Source organism: Petaurus breviceps, unplaced genomic scaffold (assembly GCF_028583685.1).
Source record: "Petaurus breviceps papuanus isolate PSGF00001 unplaced genomic scaffold, PetGlider_PUasm1.0 90740, whole genome shotgun sequence".
NCBI classification, from domain to species: Eukaryota; Metazoa; Chordata; class Mammalia; order Diprotodontia; family Petauridae; genus Petaurus; species Petaurus breviceps.
This window is the reverse complement of record NW_027187330.1, coordinates 3,321,755-3,342,403: the sequence shown is the minus strand read 5'-3', so window position 1 is coordinate 3,342,403 and position 20,649 is coordinate 3,321,755. Positions and strand designations below refer to the sequence as shown.

Here is a 20,649-nt window from a genome sequence, read left to right as displayed (position 1 = left end):
TCTGTCTCTCTGTCTCTCTCTCCCTCTCTCTCTCTGTCTCTCTCTCTCTCTCACACACAAACAAACGCTACCCAGAAAAACAAATTATCAGAACCCACAATAAACAGTTATATGCCAACAAAACTGAAAATATAAAGAAACTATAGAGAAATATCTTCAAAGATATAAAAGACCCAACAAGACCAAATAGAGATCTTAAATGATCCAATCTCAGGAAAGGAAATAAAATTAGCTGTAAAGGAACTACCAAAGGAAAAAAAAACCTCTTGATCCTGATGGATACACAGAAGAATTGTCAAACTTTTAAAGAAAAATTATTCTCAAATACAAATTACTTTCAAAATTGAGAAAGAAAACACTCTACCAGATTCCCTTTTATGAGACAAATATAATCCTAATACCTAAACTAGGGAAGGATAAAGCACAGACTACATTCTAGGTTTCCTGGTAGTTTTTGTCAAAAGGGGGTTCTTTTATAAGTAATTTCTATTTTCTAGTTTATCAAACACTGGGTTATTGAGTTCCATTCTTTTGGATTCTCTTTTGTCTAATCTTTTCCATTGCTTTATCTGTTTTTTTTAACTAATACCAGATGGTTTTAATGACTGCTGTTTTATAATATACAATATAGTTTAAAGTTTAAAAATATTATTTTTGTCCCAACCTCTTTTACTTTTTTCTATTTCCTATTTTAAAATATTTAAAATATTTTATTTTTCAAATAAATTTTATTTTATTTTAAATTTTCAAATCAATATTCATTAGTAATATGTTTTATAGTTCTCCATATGTGTTTTATCCTTCCTTTGTTTGGGTATTAGGATTGTATTTGTCTCATAAAAGGGAATCTGGTAGTGCATTTTCTTTCTCAATTTTTTAGAATAATTTGTATAGTATTGTTGCTAATTGTTCTTTAAAAGTTTGACAGAATTCTTCTGTGAAAATTAATGCACCTAGAATACAAAAGGAATTGATTTAAAAAAATCTGTATCAAAGATATTTCTCTGCTAAGGATGTGGTACCCAAGATATATAAATAATTAATAGATAGAAGATATAAAACCAAAAGTGATTCCCCATTAGATTAGTAGTCAAAGGATATAACAAACAGTTCTCAAAAGAAGAGCTGCATACTATTTAAAACTATGTGAGAATAATAGAAATGCAAAACAAAACATCCCTGAGGCTTCCCTTCTCACCTTCCAACTTGGCAAAGATGACAAAAGATGGCAACAATGTTGGAGGTGTTATGGGGAGATAAACCCCTTGATACACTGTTGGTGAAGCTGGAAATCAGGATGAGAATTTTGAAAAGCAAATATTATTCCACAAATAAAGTAACTACAATATCTATTCCCTTTGACGCTAAGATTCCATTGCTAGGCTTATACCTCAAGGAGGCCATTGATAAGAAGAAAGTCCTCACATACACCAAAATGCTTATAACAGTACTTGGTTTTTTAAGTTTAATAGTGTTTTAATTTTTTCCCCAAGTTACATGTCTAGAAAATCTTTAGTATTAATTTTTATAAAATTTTGAGTTCCAAATTTTTCTCCCTCCATTCTTCCCTCCCCTCCTCCTTCTGAAAATTGTAGGCAGTTTGATAGAGTTTATACATATGTATAACAGTAATTTTTGCGGTAGCAAAGTAATGAAAATGATGTAGATAACAATGATTGGAGAATAGTTAAACAAATTGTGCTACACGAATACTGTAAGAACTTATGACTATGATAAATACAGAGGAAAATGGAAAGCTCTACATAAGCTGATGCAGAATAAAGTGAGCAGAGCCAAGAATACAATACACACGACTGCAACATTGTGAGTGGAAAGAATAACCACCAAAAAAATCAAAAGTGAATGTTGCAAAATCATAAAGAAAGTGCATAGCTCCAAAGAAAAGCTCCAAAGAAAAAACTTTGACTCCCCCATCCTCTCCTTTGCAGAGGTTGGACGTTCACAGTTGCTGATCATTGTCTATATTTATAGACTTTTTTGATATATCGACTAATTATGCTGAATATTTTTTTCCCTTTTTTGTCTTATTAAATACTATTCATGAGATGCCTCTCTGGAAGGAAAGTAGGAGGCATACTGAAGGAAATTATGGTGTTGTGGTTGTTTTTTTTTAAACAGGAACAAAAACTTATTTTAAAAAAGACTCTTCCAAAAGGTGTCTCCCATCCATATATCAAATTATTCCAGATCCTTTGAAGATGTAACAAAAGAGAGAACTTTTTTGATGTTATTTTGACCATTAACGGTCAAATTTTGTTTGATTCTTGATGTCTCATAGAGTCATTAGCTTCCATTTGCCCAATTCTAGTTTTTAACGAATTGTTTTCTTCAGTTAGTTTTTATGCCTCCTTTTTCCATGTGGCCAATTGTACTTTTTAAGGAGTTGTTTTCTTCAGTGCACTTCCCCCGCCCCCCCCCCCCATTTTGTCAATTGTATTTCTAAAGGAATTGTTCAATTTTTCTTCTACCTCTCTTATTTGACTTTTAAAATCCTTCTTGAGCTCTTCTAAGAAGGTTTTTTAGCTTGAGACCAGTACATACCCCCCTTTGAGGTTTTGGATGTGGGTATGTTGACCATGTTGTCTTCTCCTGAATTTGTGTTATGATCTTTCCTGTCACCAAGATATTTCTTTACAGTCATTGTTTTTCTTTGATTGTTCTTGCTCATGCTGTTTGCCTTTTTTTCTGGCTTTTAAATTTGATCTTGGCTTCTGGGGCCCAGAGGGCCCTGTCCCAGACTTCTTGTGCTGGGGGCTAGGGGCCTGGTTTCTGGTTTTCTGCACTGGGATGTTATAGTGGTCTAGTAGTTTACCTGGTGCTGAGCTGGCAGAGATGGCTGTAGCAGGTGTGTGCCTGGTGTTGGCCCTTGCCTGCTCCTCCACCCTGGGGCTCAGGGTCTCCTTCTGGTCTGCTGAAGTGGGGCTTGCTGCTGGCTTGCTGAGACACGCCCCGTCTTATATTGGTCCCCTTCAACCATAGCAAGAGGTTGAACCTTTCCCATTAATCCCCTTAGCCTCCCAAGCTAAAAGACTGCTGTACCCTTTCTGTTGGCTCCAGTATTTTAAGATTTTTCCTGGGGCAATATTCTCTGGGTCAAGGGGGCGGTGGGGAGCAACTTACTGTTTACTCTGCCATCCTGGCTTCCAGAAGTTTAAATAGGTGACTTGAAAACATTAAGTCTATGGGCTGATAGTGCAAGGAGTAGCTGCTGCTGCTGTCTCAGGCCCTGCACAGGACTGTGCTTCTCTCTCACCCAGTTCCGACAGCCCCCCGCCCCCCCCCTCCTACGCGGAGAGGTCTGGGAATCGCCCTGCTGCCAGTGATTCAGTCCACTGGGGTCTGTTCCAGCATTGCTATGGTTGGGTCTGTGCTGGTGCAGTTTGTGCTGCTTGACTGTGCCCCTCTCCCAGCCCAGTGCAACAAACACCTCCTATTGACCTTCCAGGTTGTCTTGGCTGGAAATCTGCCACACTCTGTCTCTTTGTGGATTCTGCAGCTCTAGAATTTGTTCAGATTCACTTTTTAGAGGTATTTGAAGGGGTTTGGGGGAGATCTTAGGTGAGTCCCTGCTTTCATTCCACCATCTTGGTTCTGCCCCCAAGTGCATCATTTTCTAAAACTCTTAGTGATGACTGTGCCAAGAACAGCCCAGAGGACAATGCTGTCAGAATCCTTGAGGACAACGCGTCACTGTCTTCTGATCCATGTTTCTTTTATTCCCTTTCTTCTTCCCTCTCCCACCTTCTCATTGCAGGACACAATGGACTGATTGCAGTGAGTACCACCTGCCTCCAGCCATCTTCACCCTGCACCTAGGCAAAGGCCTCTCTAGTTGTATAGAGCTGAGCTAAAAGGAAAGGAAGAAGATGGGATGAATCCAATGAAAGAAAGACCACAGCTTCCTGGAAGCTTGTGGGATTCTCCTTAGGGTGGGACTGCCAAGCCAGCCCCTGGACAGTGGGTTAAATTCTAGTCCAAAAGATAAGCATCAGACAGTTCAGATAAAAAATCCCCAGACTCCTAATATATGTGTATAGGGGTAAAGGAGAAGTGGTAGGGCTTAGGGCATTCTGTTCCCTCTTTCTTTCTTATTACAAATAGAGTTGAAGGCAGGTAGTCCCTAGACTACTCATTGGAAGATACTAAGCTGGTGGACAGGAAGGGTAGATACTGAGAAAGCAGGGAAAGTATACAAAAGCAACTAGCTATTTCACCTGTATGGTATCCATAGTGGGTTTATGCTCATCTGTAGGGAATACCCTTGAGTGTCAACAGAGATCATTGAGGACCCCAAATATCATGGAGGTTTCAGGGATTCCTGATCCCTCACAATTGGTTCTAAGAACCACCCCCCCAAAAAAAAACTAAGCAAGAATTAGAGCTATCCAAAGGTGAGCAGATGTCCCATTTTGTTTTAACAACCTGTAATGGGTAGAAATGTGTCTCTATAAATGTCCCCTGGGCAGACTTTGCTCTGGGTTCCTTTGACCAGGTGCAGTAGTGTCTTTGTGAATTCCCACATGAGTGATATGGTAGGGCACAGAAAAACTGATAGCATGGAGCAGCCTTGAACTTGGGAATCTCAGTCAGCTGCCCTTTCCTGGGGCATAGAGCTGACTTAGGAACTTTGTGAGTTCCAAGCCTCTTTGCTTTGGAAAGTAATCAAGGTTAAGGAGTCCTAGCACATATTGAATTGAATTTCACATTTCTTGCCATTGCCATGGTTATTGGATTCAGCCTAGGAGTTATGGAGAAACTCAGAGAAATTGAGTCATTGCCTTTTATTTTCCTGCCCACTGTTGGATGGCTAGTAGGAAATAGGGTAATTAAGATTATTCTAATAGTTCCTGTGGTTCACAGAGTAAGGGGACTTCCTGCAGACCTGGTCTATGCCACCACCCTTCTAGCATTGTCTGCACTAGACATAGGCGGTCAGCTGCCCAGCTCCATGCTGGCTTTTAGAAGAGGAACGACCCCAATGGAATTAACTTGTCAGCTCCAAGCTTACCCCCTGAGAATGTCAGCCTCCTGTCCAACCTCAGAGTAAAGGAAGACTTAGGAAAGTGTCTGCCAGCTCCCAGGAAGTCCAGGTCTTGCCATCTGCCTTACAAATATAGAATACTAGGGTGGAAATGCAGGCTATAGCCACAATGTTCATGGAGCCAGAACTGACCTCTGGCTTGGAAAGCTTCTAAAGGTAAAAAGTTTCCATCAGAGATTTTTCAGTCTCCCAGGATATATATCAATCAAGATTTATTAAGAACCCACTATGTGCCAGGCACTGTGCTAAGCACCAGAGATACAAAAAGAGGCAAAAAGTCCCTGACCTCAAGGAGCTTACAGTCTAATGGGGAAGACACCATGTAAACATATACAAAACAAGCTATATACAGGACAAATGGGAAATGATTAGCAGAGGGAAGGCACTGGAATCAAGAGGGGTTGGGATATCCCTCAGATACCTAGCCACTTCTGGCAAGATACTCACGGGGCATCAACTCCATTCATCAAAACCCCAAGTTATTCCCAGGACAGATCTGAAGCATTACAAAAAAGGATGGAGGAAGGACACAGGATGTTTTCCCATAGGCAGCCTATCTGCAGAGGTTGGGGGTAAACACAGCTGTCCTAGAGAGACGTCACTTGATTGGAGGTGCCGCTGTCACTGAAGAACTCATCCCAGGTCAGTCCTGAGGAGCCAGTGGGGGTCTGGCGGTGGTCAGAGGGGAGCGCTAGTGGCAGCTTGTGCTTATCTCCATCTGCTTCTGTTCTGTTCTAGGCTTTAAATTCTCCCGAGCCTCCTACCTCCTCAGCCTTCTGAGGCCCCAGATTTACAAAGACTTGGAGCTGAAGGTAACGTTCCCAAACAAAATGCAGACCCAGACGAAATCATATCCACAAAGTGCTGACTGTGGAAGAGTTTCAGGATAATAACAACAACAAGAATAATAATGACATTTATGGGGCCCTTTAAGGTTTACAAAACACTTTGCATATGTTATCTCATTCCTGAGGGGAAAAAAATTGAAGCATAGAGGTAGCAGAATTTATCCCCAAACAACAGCCTGCCTGCTTATCCCACAGGAGAGCCAACAGGTCTAGGGTTTCTTTTTCTGTTATCATTTTTTTAAAATAAAAATTTCATTTTTTCATTGATTTTAATCATCAACAAACAAATGTTTCAATATACAAAGAATGATGAGAAAGAAATGTGTATAAGAAACTGATTACCATTATGATTAAAATTAGATGTTAAATTTTTAGTTACTACCTTTATCATGTTTCTGGGCCTATTTTCTCACTTTTAAGGACTATGCCCGGGTCTCCTTTTTTTTCCCCATTATTCCCTCTGCTACGTAGTTGCCCTACGTGTCCTGGGCATATTTCTGACTTCATTATGATTCTGGATACTGTTAACTCATCATGGCTTCTTGGACAGGAAGTCTGAACCCCACAGGATTTATGTCTCTCTCGGAGTTCCTCCCCCCACCCCACTCTGACCCTTTTTTCCTCCTTCCAAAAAAAAGCTTCATCTTTGATCCCACTGTCATAGATCAGCTCTGCCTCCCTTCCTGCCTTCCTGTTTAACTACTGTGCACATTTGGAAATTGGTCATCTAACATCTGACAATTTCTTTTAATCGATCAATGAGACAACAGGCATTTATTTCACTGTACTAGACTCTGAGTCTACAAATACAAAGAATGAATCAATCTTCGCCTTTTTTGGTTCCTTGCTTCTATAGTCTTTTGAGATAAAAAGCCAAAATCTACACAGGCAATTGTCACATTAACTCAGATTTTGCTGTGAAGGATAGAAACTTGTTAGAATTGATGTTGTGAGGGTGCATACTTTTTCACACACGCACATGTGCACGCAAACACACACACATGCACATACACACCCTCCAAGGCCTGGAATCATTTGCCCTGTCCTCCTCCCACCTCCCCACACCCATGTCTATCTTCTACCACCACAAATTATGACTGTGGTTAGAGGCTGCTTAGTGACCACCAGTCACTCCATAACCAGGCCAGCTGAAGAAATGTGGACTGGCTCAGCTTCTGGGGTCTCTGAACAGAGGCCTGCAGCCAGCTGGGGCAGAAGCTTGCCATGTTCCCTGGGGATGGTAGGGTGTGAAGACTTCTTCACTCTCAGCATTATCACTGTCTCCCATTCCCTTCCCTAACCCTCTGATGAGAGCCTCAGAGTACTGGGCACTTGGGAAGTTGCTGGTCATGTGGCCAGTCTCTGAGCATGTCCTGCCATCTACTACTGCTCCCAGGCCCAGCTGCTTCTTGGACTCATTAGTCCCTTCTCATCAGTACGATTGTTTCCCTTCATGCTTGACCTGTCTGCCTCCCATCCCTCCCTCAGCCACGTGAAATAAGACTAACACATCTGGTGTTATCCAAACAGCTTAGAAACCAAGGTTTTATGTGTTTTGTTTATTTTTTGTTGTTGTTGGGGTTTTTTTTGGCAAGGTAATTGGGGTTAAGTGGCTTGTGCAAGGTCACACAGCTACATGTCAAGTGTCTGAGGTTGGATTTGAACTCAGGTCCTCCTGACTCCAGGGCCAGTGCTCTATTCACTGTGCCACCTAGGTGCCCCAGAAACCAAGGTTTCTGCCCAATTCATGTAGCTATCTTATGAAAGTGTGGCAAGGATGGGAAATCTTTGACCCATAAATAAAATTTGGCCCTCAATTTGAATTTCATTTGCCAAGCACAGAAAGATACAGAATAAACCTGATAATAATTCTGTTTTTGGTGGGTCCCTATAGCTATCCTATTGAAAATGAAGCCTATGGAAATTTGATTTAAAAAAAAAAGCTGAAGAGCAAACATTTTTCCTAAAGAGGATTTTTCTACTGAGGATTTCTTAGTAATGCACAATTAGACTCAACAAGACAAAAAAAGGGGGAGTGGGGAACATAATGTGGAAAAATGAAATGAATCCTAATTTCAGTTTAGCTTTAAAGCATTGTAAAATAGGCAGCCTTGACAACTCAACAAAGGTAAGGCAATTAAATAATTTGGGGATATTATAGGGATTTGATGGCATAGATGGCTAAATTGATTTGTTTTCAAAACAAAATTTTAAAACCCATCATTTTCACTTACATGCAAATTTCAGAATTGCTTGAGAAAGAATAAACTTTTATGTAAAAAAAACTCAAAAGTTTGGAAATTTTTAAAAAAGGAAAGCCAATACTCAGTTCAGAAAGAACTAGTTATACTGATGAGCTAATCAGAATTCCAAATGATAGTTTTAACTGATAAAGATTCACTGTAATGCCCATAGTTCAATTGAAGAACAATACAGTTTACCTCCTACTAAGGTAGTAAATTCGGTTTACCTTTGTCTGTCTGTTTCTCTTCTCCTTCTGTTCCTTCTTCTTCTCCTCCTTTTCCTTCCTTTCTTCTTCTTCATCTTCTTCTCCTTCTCCTCCTCCTCCTCCTTTTTTTTCTCCTCCTCTTCCCCCTCCCCATCCTTCACCTCTCTCTCTCTCTCTCTCTCTCTCTCTCTCTCTCTCTCTCTCTCTCTGTCTCTCTGTCTGTCTCTCTCTATCTCTGTCTCTCTCTCTGTCCCCTTTCCTCCCCCTTCTTTCTCACTCATTCCCTTCTCCCTACTCCCTTGTATCACCATATTTCATTAAGTGAACTAAAATCTGAACTGATTCTCCTCACCTGTCCTGTCAGAAATGCATCCCTTCCTCTGATCTCACAAAGTTTTTTGTGCCAATCTTTTGGTCCTTATACCCCTTTATACTCTTAAATATTATTATGGACACCCTCAAAGAGTTTTTATTGATGTGGGTTATATCTATTGGTGTTTACCTCATGAGAAATTAAAACATTATGAAAATAGTTTTGACCTTGCAGACCCTCCCAAAAAGGGTCTTGGAGACCCCATATATACAAATTTTTACCTGGGAGGGCCTTAGAAATCATTCTTTCCAGTCTGTTCATTTTCCAAATGAAGAAACTGAGGCCCAGAGAAGGACTTATCCAAGGTAATGCTGCATAATTGTGGCAAAGCTGAGATCAGACCTGAAGCTTCTGAACACCCTGTCAAAGTTTTTCCCACTACCCCCCTAACACCTCTACAATTAATTGCATCAATTCGAGGACATCTTCCTAAAAGTACACTTGTAACTAAATATATTACATATTTACATTTTAATGAAATGTTATTAAAGTTAGAGAAATAAGCAGTTTTTTAACTTTATAACAAAGAAAAGGAAAGACAACAGTGCTTTGCACAAAGTAGAATTTAATATGTGACTGGATGAATGGTAATTGGCCATATTCTAGATAAAATACTCTGTTTGTAGACTAGAATTTTCTGTTTCCTGTTCACCTTAAAATTTGGGGAGTAAAAGAAACATTTTCCATTTCTTTCTTCAAACTCTAAATTAGGTTGTCTGTTATTTGTATGATTCTCAATTTATGGTTTTGTTTCGTTTTTTTTTCCCCTTATATCACAATGACCCTAACCTGAGAATATGATAGTGAGAGCTTAGAAAGCTGGCCTTGGTCCCACCCTCTGGAATGACAGAGGAGGCACATGCCTGGGTAACAAGGCATTAAATGAACCCCACCTCCATTACCAGCCCAGAGGTACAGCTCTTCTACAAAGACCTCCCCATCTCATGTTAAATAAAATGCTTCTCCTCCAGACCAAGCTCCTCAAGGTTCTCTGAAGTTCTGACTCCCTTTTAATTCTCTCATTTTCTCCGACTTTCAGTCTTCCATTGAAGTTTGGCCATGATGTTCTCCCAAGCTCCTCAAGGTTCTCTGAAGTTCTGACTCCCTTGTATGTCTCTCACTTTCTCCCACCTTCACTCTTCCATTGAAGTTCAGCCATGATGTTTTCCTGACGTGGCATCTCCGTTTTCATCTCCTTCCTCTGCCGAATCACTCTTTTTATCGACTAATTGTTGGTGATTCTCAGCTACTTCTTCATGCCTCATAATTGTTCTAACAGTAGCACCTTGCAGCACATATTAGGACTCCCCCCACCTCATTTTCTGCTTTATTAACCACTCTGTCATCTCACATTTATCTCGTCTACAGCTTGTTTGTACGTAGTTGTTCATTCGCATCTTGTCTCCCCCACTGTCCCCCCATAGGTCAGTCTTTGGCCTTTCTTTGTATCCCTGGCACTTAGGACATCGCCTGACACAGAGTAGCACTAATAAATGCTTATTGACTGACTGACTGATTCTAATTCTCCCAGATGTCCCACCATGATCTCCCAGATGTCCCACTTAGTAGAATTCTGAATTTACCAGCATCCCTTCCATCTCCGAACTCTTCATCTGTTTAGCTCCCTCAGGTACCTAGAACTCCCATGCTCACCCTCTGTGGCACTTTTGTTTCCCAGGCAGCACATGCTTGCAAACCTTTCTCATTATCCTTCCTCTTACCCCAAATGTGAACAAAATATTTATATCCTATAGTGCCAGCATGGTGCTGGGGAGAGAGAATTGAACTGGCAGTCAGGAGACCCGATTTCTAATCCTGGTTCTGAGCCTAATTGGTTCAAATATTGGGCAGCTCTGAATATAAGTTTTAGCCTTAAAATGAGGCTTAAAATTTCCCTTCGAAAGGGAAGTGTACATACAAATATAGAGGTGCATATAAATACATATGCACACACACTGATGCATGTATATGTGTATGTATATCTATAGCTATATATCTATACCTATATCTATAGGTACATGCTAAAAAAAATCAACCCCCCCTTATAAGGAACACTTTAATGCTCTTTTTTTGTGGCCTGATGTAAATAATTTAATCTCTCTAGACTTATATTTCTTCATGTATTAAATGGAGGTGTTCCTCTCTTCCTCCTCTGCCCTAATTACTGACTTCTCTGGTTTCCTTTAAGTCACTACTAAAATTCTACTTCCTACAGGGAACCTCCCCCAACTCCCCTTAATTCCAGTGCCTCTCCTCTCTTAATTATTTACTGTTTATCCTATATATAGCTTGCTTTGTATATATTTGTCTGTATGTTGTCTTGTCCCCCTCCCCCAATTAGATTATAAGCTTCTTGAGGGCAAGCACTGACTTTTTCCTTTTTTTGCATCCCCAGCACTTAGCAGAGAGCCGGGCATATAGTAGGCATTTAATAAATGTTTATCTAATTGAATTGAGCTAAGGTCCCTTGGAACTTTCAGATTATGTGTCATCTAGTGATAACTGTTTAAATTTATCTAAGCTCCTGTGACACAGATAGCATGATATGGTGGACAGAGAGCTAAACAGAAGCTTGCCTCTGAAATCCACTCATTATGTGGCACTGGACAAGTCACTTAACTTCTCAGTGTTCTAAGCAGCTTTCTAAAGCTTCATGTTTCAGAGAAACCCGTATAGGAGAGAAGTTACTGGTTTCCCCTGGTAGACAGGGTGTGTCTCATCCAAGAATTTCCTATACTAATGATATTAGTAGCCCAGGCCCCATCCCATGTGACAATAAGTCAGTGTTAGCCTTCCCAGGTAACATGTTGACATTTAGTTTGAGGCTGGGGGCTGACAATGCTTATCCCAAATAAATTACTTTGATAGTGAGAATTTTGACATGATACAGTGAAAAGAGCCCCGGAGTTGGAATCTTAGGACCTCAGTTCAAATCCTCCCCTTCCCAAATAATACAAACAATAACTTGCATTTATACAGTCATTTAGGGTTTTGAAAAAGCTCTCCTCACAACCACTGTATAAAGTCAGTATTGCAAATATTAATTTCCTTCTTTATAAAATAAGGATGGTGAAGCTCAGATAGATTACTCATAGTCACAAAACTAGTAAGCATCAGAGATGAGATCTTAGCCCAGCTGTTAGTAACTGGATAAATAACCTTGAACTTAATTTCTCTAGCCTTCATGCTTAAACACAGCTCTGAGGTCCCTTCTAACACAATTTGAGCTCTTTCATGATGGGAATCCACCTGCACACATTTCCAGGGAAATTTTCTCATAATAAGATTTATTTATTGAGTTTACAAGGACCATCAATAAGGAAGAGCTGATACACAAGGGCTTCCCCATACATTTGTATGAAAAGGAAAAAGTGGCTGAGGTGGTATGGGGAAATTATGTGCCCACGCCCAGAGTCCAAAAAAGATTCTTCACGAGGACAAAAGGCGCCATGTAATATTGCCATGGCTGCTTATGTTTCTGCAGAAACATGGACTGAAGTTATATCTTCGAAACCCCTACTCCTTCACACCTATGCTGGAAGAAGGAATCCAAGGCAAACCCCCAAGGTCTCTTTTACTATGGACAGACATGACTGAAACGCAGAAGCAGATTGCCCAGTTTTCTCCAAAGGATGCTCAGGTACAGCCCCCTCCCTGTTGGTCTAGAGCTGGGTCTGTGTTGGGAATAATAGCAGTTGGGATTTCTTGGGAACCTTTTGGTCTAGAGATCACAGTGACTTGGACAATCTTAAAGAAGTCTGTAAATCTTACATCAGGTTATACCACATTCCCTGCAGGTTCATTCAGCCCTATGCCATTCTTTCTACCTGAGGTATTAAGTCAAGATCTGCAATGGACAATAAGAGAGAGTGACTGATTGCATGGAGTTTGGAAACCTAGGTCCAGCTACTACTCTTTAGCTATATGACCTTGGGAGCCTATTTTAACCTCTCTAAGCCTCAACTTGCTATGTGGTGATTAGAAAGGTTCAAGAAACATAATTTCTGTGTAATTTAATAATTTTATTAATAAAACCAGTATTTTAATAAAAGAATAGTATTTGACCATCTCTCTCTTAGACCTGATTGCAGGCTCACCGTTTATATACCCTTTGAAGAGTAGGTGTTCCTCAGGGTAGGAATCAATCCTGATTGGTTAACAATTAATGAGAGAGTGAATATTACAAAAGGGGCTGAGAGTGACATTATGTCACCCTTGTATTGAGAGACTATCTCTATATCCAGATTATCCCCAATCTTGGCCAATTTAGACAAAAGGGTCTGTCTCCACCCATGCTTCATTGAATGGAATTCACCTTAGACTAGAGATTTTTGTAAGGTTGCATGGGGTCAGATCAAGGTTCACTCAACCTTCAGAGATTGGGGTCTTGAAAATAGAAAAAGGGGGAACTCTGAATCTCCCCCAATCCTTACTTATTAATAAGCATTTTTCTCATCTATAATGTGAGGGGATAGTTCTACATAATCCCTACAGTACCTTCCTGCTCTGGATTTGTGATTCTATGAGTCTAAGGCAGAGGGGTTAAACATGTGACCAAACCAGATTAAAATGTAATTGGGGATAGGGGCAGCCAGGTGGCTCAGCAAGTAAGAGCACCAGCTCCACAGTGTCAGGATGACCTGGGGATCAAATCTGGGCTCGGATACTCAGCACCACACCCAGAAATAACTGGCCGTGTAACCTTGAGCAAGTTACTTAACCCCAATTGCTTATAAAAAAAATGTAATTGGGGAATATTTAACAAAATAAGTAAAACTACATTAAAACATAGATAATATTACATTGAAAACTAAGTCAATCTATGGCCCACAGGGATCCTTATATATGGTTTAGTGACCCTGTTTCTATTTGGAGTTTGACACCACTAGCCTAAGGTACCATTTGGTTTTTAACATCTGTTAAATAATGAAATCAAGGCTTCAATGCTACTCTCCTCCCACCCCACAATAACTACCTCTTTTGGACATATTGGGCATTTCTCTGTCTCTGATGAGGCAAAAAATCCTTTCTGGGATCACAGTAAGCAGACTTCAAATCCATTGGAAGAAAAAGGGAAGATGAACAATGCCTGAATATAACTTCTAACCCATAGGAATATCTGCATTAAAACAAAATGACTCTGATGCAGGCATTATTAAAGTACAGTGGGCCAAGGACTTGCTGAAGATCGTATCTCACCCATTAAACTGATTCCTTGACTTTGGAATACAGAATCAGTTGTCTTTGGTTTCCTCGGCACTATAACCAGGATAGAGTAACTGGGGCTTTGCCTTTGGCCAACAAAATTTAACATTGGCAGAACTCAATCAATGAAGAAACAACTGAACATGGCACCACATTAGCAAGAAGGCAGGGCCACCAAGATGCCCCAGGTGGTACAGGTCAAAGTTCCCATGATGGATCAATGGAATCTGTCCCATGAGTGGCCCCTGTACTTCCAGCCTGGGTAAAAAGTAAGTCACAGTGAAATGACAATATTGAAAAACTAGAGATGATCAGAGCCCAAATGAGTGGGAAGTACAAGAACAGAATGAAATATGTAGGGATTGCCCACTGATAGTTCAATCATAGTGCTATATTGTCTTCCTCTTTTTCAGGCTTTTCCCAAATATGAAGTGTTCATGAATCGTTTGGCATCAGCCATTGATCCATTGCTAGACTCCTCCCCAGTAGACACAACTGCCTTTCAATGTGGCTCTCTGCATCAGAGACTAACGACTCTCTTCACACTTAAACCCCTCTTACAAGCAGGTAGGTCCCAAAGGCCATACTGGTGGATGAGCTCCAGAGTTAGAAGATCCTTCCATTGATGTCTGATGGTACCTATATGGCCTTGGGCAAATCATTTGACTTCCATGGAGTTTTTCATCTCTAAAATGAGGAGGACAGACCAGATGGCTTCTGAAGTGTTTTCCAGGTCTAACCTTATGTTCCTCTGATAACCTCTGCAAAAGCACTGGGCAAATTTCCATGATACCCAGAACTTCTAAGAGAAGAGTAGGCATTCCTGTTCCTCCTACCCCCTGAGAAATTGTTGATTAGTGTTGATTAGCCTTTAGACTACCAAGCAAATTCATATTAATTCTCTGAAATGGTCCGATTCTGAATCAAGGAATAAATGATTGGCCCCTGTTAGAGCCAAAAGCATGTAAATGTCCCTCCAAATTCAAAATAAAGCAATAAGATAGCAGCAGAAGAGTTTAAAAGATCAAAGATTCAGCTTGCTGTCATGATGGTTTTTTTATAATGCCAAGGGAGGTTCAGGTTAATGGATCTCTTGAGCTCAGGAGTTCTGACCTTCAGTGGGCGGAGACAACCAGGCATCCAAACTAAGTTCAGCATTAATATGGCGAACCTTTGGGAGCAGTGGGGTGGGACACATAAGTAGCCGCTATAGTTCCAATCTGGGGAAGATAACGAGATTCAGTCTTTAAAATTTTAAATAAAAATCAGAGATTCATAATACTCTCCCAATAGTTCTCATGCGCTCAAAGACTACGGTCAGAGTTTCTCTTTAATTTCTCCCACTTCGAGGATCTATACATTCATTGGTGTGGACACTCCCTCCATCAACGCAGACAAAATCCCATGTGACGCAAGAGTCTTGGGACAGTCACCTCGACCTAAAAAGTCATTACACCAATCATGCTGAACCTCATCCAACCTAGCTAGGCTGGTCTTTCGACAATATGTATAGGGAGTCACTGGATCCATACTTAAAGTCTTTCTAACTTGGTACGCCTGCTGTTCTACTGGCAAGCAAAGTCACCAGACATTCATTAAGTTCTTCCTATGTGGGCACCTAGGTGGCACAGTAGATAGAGCACTGGGGAGTCAGGAAGACTCATCTTCCTGAGTTCAAATCCAGCCTCAGACACTTACTAGCTGTGTAATCTTGGGCAAGTCACTTCACTCTGCCTCAGTTTCCTCATCTATAAAAACAACAACAATGTGCCATGCACTGTGCTAAGTGTTGGGTATAAAAAGAAAGGCAAAACCAGTCCCTACCTTCAAGGAAACTCACATTCTAAGGGCACAAGGAGTATGTATGTGTGTATGCATTGGTAGGGAGGGGAATAACATGCAAATTGATTTTAGGTAGACATAAGATGTATGTAGTATAAATAGAAATTAATCTCAGAAGGTATAAATTTGATCTGAGTCTTAAAGAAAGCCAGGAAGTAGAGGTGAGAACAGAGAACAGCCTAGTCATGTGGGACAGCCAATGCAAAGGCTCAGGAGATAGGGTGTCATATGTGAGGAATAGCAAGAAAGCATTGCCTTTGGAACACAGGATCACCCTCACACTATGAGGCAGCATTTGAGTGTGACATTAGCCTTTCTATCATATTTTGGATAATGATTTCTTTTTGTTTGTTTTTTGGTCTTATTTTCTAGGTCTGATTTTAGGAACACAGCTTCCTCAGTATTACCAAGTTATCACTGGCCCAATTACTAAGGTAGGTGATACTTTTGACCAGAGGGTTCTGTTCCCATCAGAACTGTACACACCTAATCTCCAACTCCCTAATCTGAGCTAGGCACAATGAAAGTACTCTGGGAGGAAAAGTGATTGCTATCGATTCCTCCTTCCTTTTACTGTCCTAGGTGTTGAATGAATGGTTTGAGTCTGAGCCCTTGAAAGCAACTCTTGCCACAGATGCTGTAATTGGGGCCATGACAAGTCCCTATACTCCTGGAAGTGGGTGAGTGAGGGGAACCAATGTTGGTGCACAGGGTGGGGGAATTTAATTAAGCAAAACCCTGCACCAAAATAATATCCCTCTCCTCTCCCTCTTCTCTCCTTTCCCTCTTTTCCCTTTTCCCTCTCCTTCCCCTCTCATCTCCCTCTCTTCTCTGTTTTAAGGACATCTTCGATGTCAAGGTTTCCAACCCTTTTCTCTGAGAACAGGTTGATAATCAAATCCATGAGGTAGTAATAAGACACAATAAACTAGGATTTAGGTACTTTGGTGTACACAAGGTGAAAAGAAGGGTACTTTGAAGCAGCAGGTATTTCTGATGGGAAGCAAAAGATGCTGCATTGGGTTGGTTTTCTGAACCTTGGTGTATTTAAACTAGGGAGGGATCAGCTGCTTTCCTCTAGGTTAGAAATTTCTGAGGACTGAGGAGAGGGTGGAAACCATGACAGGAGCTACCATCCTTCAGTTAGAATCTGAGGACCAAGGAATTTGGGCTGGATGGAGCCTTAGAAATTATCCCATCCTGACTAGGTCAGGCTTTGCAATCAAACAGTTGCGTAGGTCATAGTTTTTGGGGCCTTCAATTCAACATCCTTCACCTCTAAGAACATCTACCTTGGAGGGAGAAAAAAGGTTAAAAATAAGTTATCTCACTTGAATTCAATTAGACAAACATTTGTTCAACACCTAACGGATGCTAGGGGGTGTGTGGGGTGCTCAAGAGGACTAACACCTCTGGTGTGAGGGTTTGCTGAGCCCTTTTCAGGGCTCCTCATCCACCTTTGGTGTCCACCTGATTCGCTCAGCTCTCACCTGTGACTACAAGAAGCCGTAGTTTGCACAGAACCCATGCCTCCATAAAACTATCTCAGCAGATGGGCTACACCAGGTTGAGGGTAACTGATGGGCCTCAAACCTGTCTGTGAGTTAAGGAAATGTTTGCCCCATACATGCAAAGACTTCCCCCAAAGGAATGGGCAGAGGAGAACAATTTGTTCCAATGGGCCATGAAAGCAGCGAAAACAGGCACTGTGGAGTGCTTAGAGATTGATTATACATTGAAGACTCCAACGTCATCTGCTGCATCCCAAACCACTGCCAGTCATCTTGACTTCTGTCTTGCCACTGGACTTCAATAACTCTGGAAGAGAGAGTGAGACCGACAACTTTCAAGACATCACTCTGTGACATCATTGGTCCTCCTCGAAAATGAAGGACAAACAACCAGATGCTAGGCACTGTTGTGGTCCCTGAGATGCAAGGACAAAGGTGGAAAACAGACCCAGGCAGCAAAGAGGCTGCATTTTAATGGGGAATGTAAACAAATAAAAAGTTAAGAAAACACCAGTTAATTAGAGGGTAGAGATTATTAAATCTCTGGATTAATCAAGAAAGACAATCAGGAAGGTAATCCCAACTGAGACATGAGCCATATAGGAAACTAGGGAAAAGAGAAGGGACTTTCCAGGGATAGGCAAATATCCAGAGAAAGAAGCTGGAAAGTCTTATGTGGGACTGGCAAGGTGATTGGTTTCATTGGAACTTGGAGTTCATGAAAGGAAATAAGATGAACTGAGTCTGGAAACAACCAGACTGTGAAGGAGGTTAAATGCTTGCCTGAAGAGTGTGTGTTTTATCCTAGAGGTAATGGGAGCCCCTGAAGATCCTTGAGTAAGGGAGAGACATGGTCATGATGACTAAGAATATCTGCCTGTTTTTTACAAATCATGAAGCTTGTATTAAGAAGGATATGTTTAGTTTGCCTGACTTGGATTCCCTCATCTCTTAGGTGTTTCTCATCCTTCTTTTGGTCAATCATATACTCGAGAGAATTAAACTCATTTAGGTCTTAATTTGCTGGCCCCGAAGTTCATGTCTTTAACACTGATATTCTGCTCGTGGTGCTAGATGGTTGTGAGTTATGGAACATGACAGTTTTGTAGGAAAACATTCCTGGTAGGTGTGTGTAGACTATGGTGCATTCCCAATGCTGACTGATACACAAGAAGGGAGGAAGTCATATCAAGGCAACATAAAAGGCAACATGACTGGAACATGATGTGTGCCAGTCATGGAACATGAGAGACAGTTGACATTCCGCTGGCATTCTCAAGTATTAAGAAAACCAGAGGAGAGCCTCTTCTGCACTGGCTTAATTCTCTATGGAAGATGTCAAGAAAGACATGGATAAGAATTACAGAGATGTGGAAAGAGAGAGGGTGCACATTAATAGTGAGAGTTTTAATGCTGGTGAGATCACAGATACCTTTAAATAACTCTTGGAATCCCCCCCCTCCCCACTGGGGCAGTCAGGTGGCACAGTGGAAAGATTGCTAGGTCTGGAGTCAGAAAGACCTAAGTTCAAATCTGGCCTCAGATACTTACTAGCTGTGTGACCCTGGGAAAGTCACTTAACTCTGTTTACCTCAGTCTCCTCATCTGTAAAATGAGCTGGAGAAGGAAATGGCAAACACTCCAGTATCTTTCCCAAGAAAAATGCCAAATAGCATCATGAAGAGTCAGATGTGACTGAACAACAACAATCTCCCTACTAGGTATGTGCTGCTACACCATGTAATGGGAGGCCTAGAGGGGAAGAAAGGGGCCTGGGGGTATGTAGAAGGTGGCATGGGTGCCCTCTCTCATGCTATTGCCAAGGCAGCGGAAGCACATGGAGCAAATATCTTCACAGAAAAGGTAAGCTGCTACTAATGCTCAACAAACCCCTTTATAACTCTCAATTCCTTATTCTGATCATGGCGCGTATAAAGGTAGAAATTTCTTGGCCTATATCTTACCACTGAACCACTTCAAAGCTATGTACACAAAGAGTTAGCAGAGGAACTGGGGATTGGATATAGGCAGCATTTAAATGTAGGGGTGATGAAAACTGTGGGTGAAGTCTATGATGAATCCCAAATGAAGGCACCTCTGACCTTTCTGCAAGAACCCCAGAGCCCAATATTGATATTCTTAACCGATGCCCAATGGGCACCCATTCTTTGTTGGTCTTTAGACTGTGGATAAGGTACAGGTGAACAGCAATGGGCAAGTCCAAGGAGTTGTCCTAAAGGACGGAACTGAAGTGAGAAGCAAACTGGTGCTGTCCAACGCGTCTCCACAGATCACTTTCCTGAAGCTGGCACCCCAGGTGAGAGGCTGCGGTATGTGGGCTAAGGCTGGGGGAAGGGGAGAAGGAAAGAGGGCAAAGGACAGAAAAGTGGGCAGCCACAGTGGAGAAAAAACAGCAAATGACAAACTCTGGATAGTTATCACAGGCCTCCTGAGTTGGAGTTATTCAGCCCCTTGGCATCTTAACCTGCTGATGATATAGGTACCATTCTATCCCTTGTATGTGCCCTGAACATTTTTTCTCAAAGGAAGGGATAATATGAAATTCAATTCAATTCAAGCATTTATTAAGCACCTCTATGGACCAAGCACTGTGCCAGACACTGGGGATAGAGACAAAAGTGAAACAATCCCTGCTCTCAAGAAGCTTGCATTCTACTGGGTATACAGATAAGTACATGTAAAATACATACAAAGTAAGGTGGAGGGTGGGGACAACTAGGGAGCATCAAGAAAGGGAAAATGGAGCCAAGAGGCTTATCCATTTCTTTGGCTTTGGAGGCCTAACTTCAGGGACTCTGACTGTCCCCAGCTCCCATTAGTATATAAGCCCCTTCAAAACATGTCAGTCAATCATGCCCAGGCTAGCATCCCCCACAGCTCATTGTGTGTGTTCTTGTAGGAGCAGCTCCCTGAGGCGTTCATCAAGAGAATCTCTCAGTTGGACACCCAGTCACCAGTCACCAAGATTAATGGTAGGTTTGACACCCTAGATCACAAGGAAATCAGACAGAAAGCAAGCAGCCAAGTTTCTTCCCTCTGTGCATGCTTCACATTGATATTGCAAACTTAAGTTTCTTAGAAGCTTAGCTGGAGGGTAATTTTATTTAGGAGGCATCTTTTATTAGGAATCTACTTTAATTTGTCCCTTATGATTGTTGTGCCTCATCATTTCTGTTAAAGCAGATTCACCAACATTGTCTCCTTTCTCTAGCCTTGCCTCAGGGTCTTGGGAAGTGAAACACTTCTATCCTGATTCCATGTTCCACTTTCTAGTCTTATGTGCCCCTTACCCATTGTGGAGGGAAAACCAGCAGGGAAAAGAGCCTGAAGAACTGAAG

General features: G+C 41.4%; 1 protein-coding gene across 3 annotated transcripts in view; it reads left to right on the top strand.

Moving 5' to 3' along the window:
• Positions 1-20,649, top strand: part of PYROXD2 (pyridine nucleotide-disulphide oxidoreductase domain 2) — a 39,850-nt gene that overhangs the window by 5,629 nt on the left and 13,572 nt on the right. For all 3 annotated transcript variants that reach the window (XM_069067164.1, XM_069067165.1, XM_069067163.1), the window contains exons 2-11: positions 3,776-3,795; positions 5,611-5,704; positions 5,801-5,874; positions 12,217-12,372; positions 14,351-14,504; positions 16,152-16,213; positions 16,362-16,459; positions 19,012-19,153; positions 19,473-19,607; positions 20,211-20,283. In XM_069067164.1, the coding sequence (XP_068923265.1) occupies positions 3,776-3,795; positions 5,611-5,704; positions 5,801-5,874; positions 12,217-12,372; positions 14,351-14,504; positions 16,152-16,213; positions 16,362-16,459; positions 19,012-19,153; positions 19,473-19,607; positions 20,211-20,283 (1,008 nt within the window). The remainder of the gene's footprint in view (positions 1-3,775; positions 3,796-5,610; positions 5,705-5,800; positions 5,875-12,216; positions 12,373-14,350; positions 14,505-16,151; positions 16,214-16,361; positions 16,460-19,011; positions 19,154-19,472; positions 19,608-20,210; positions 20,284-20,649) is intronic.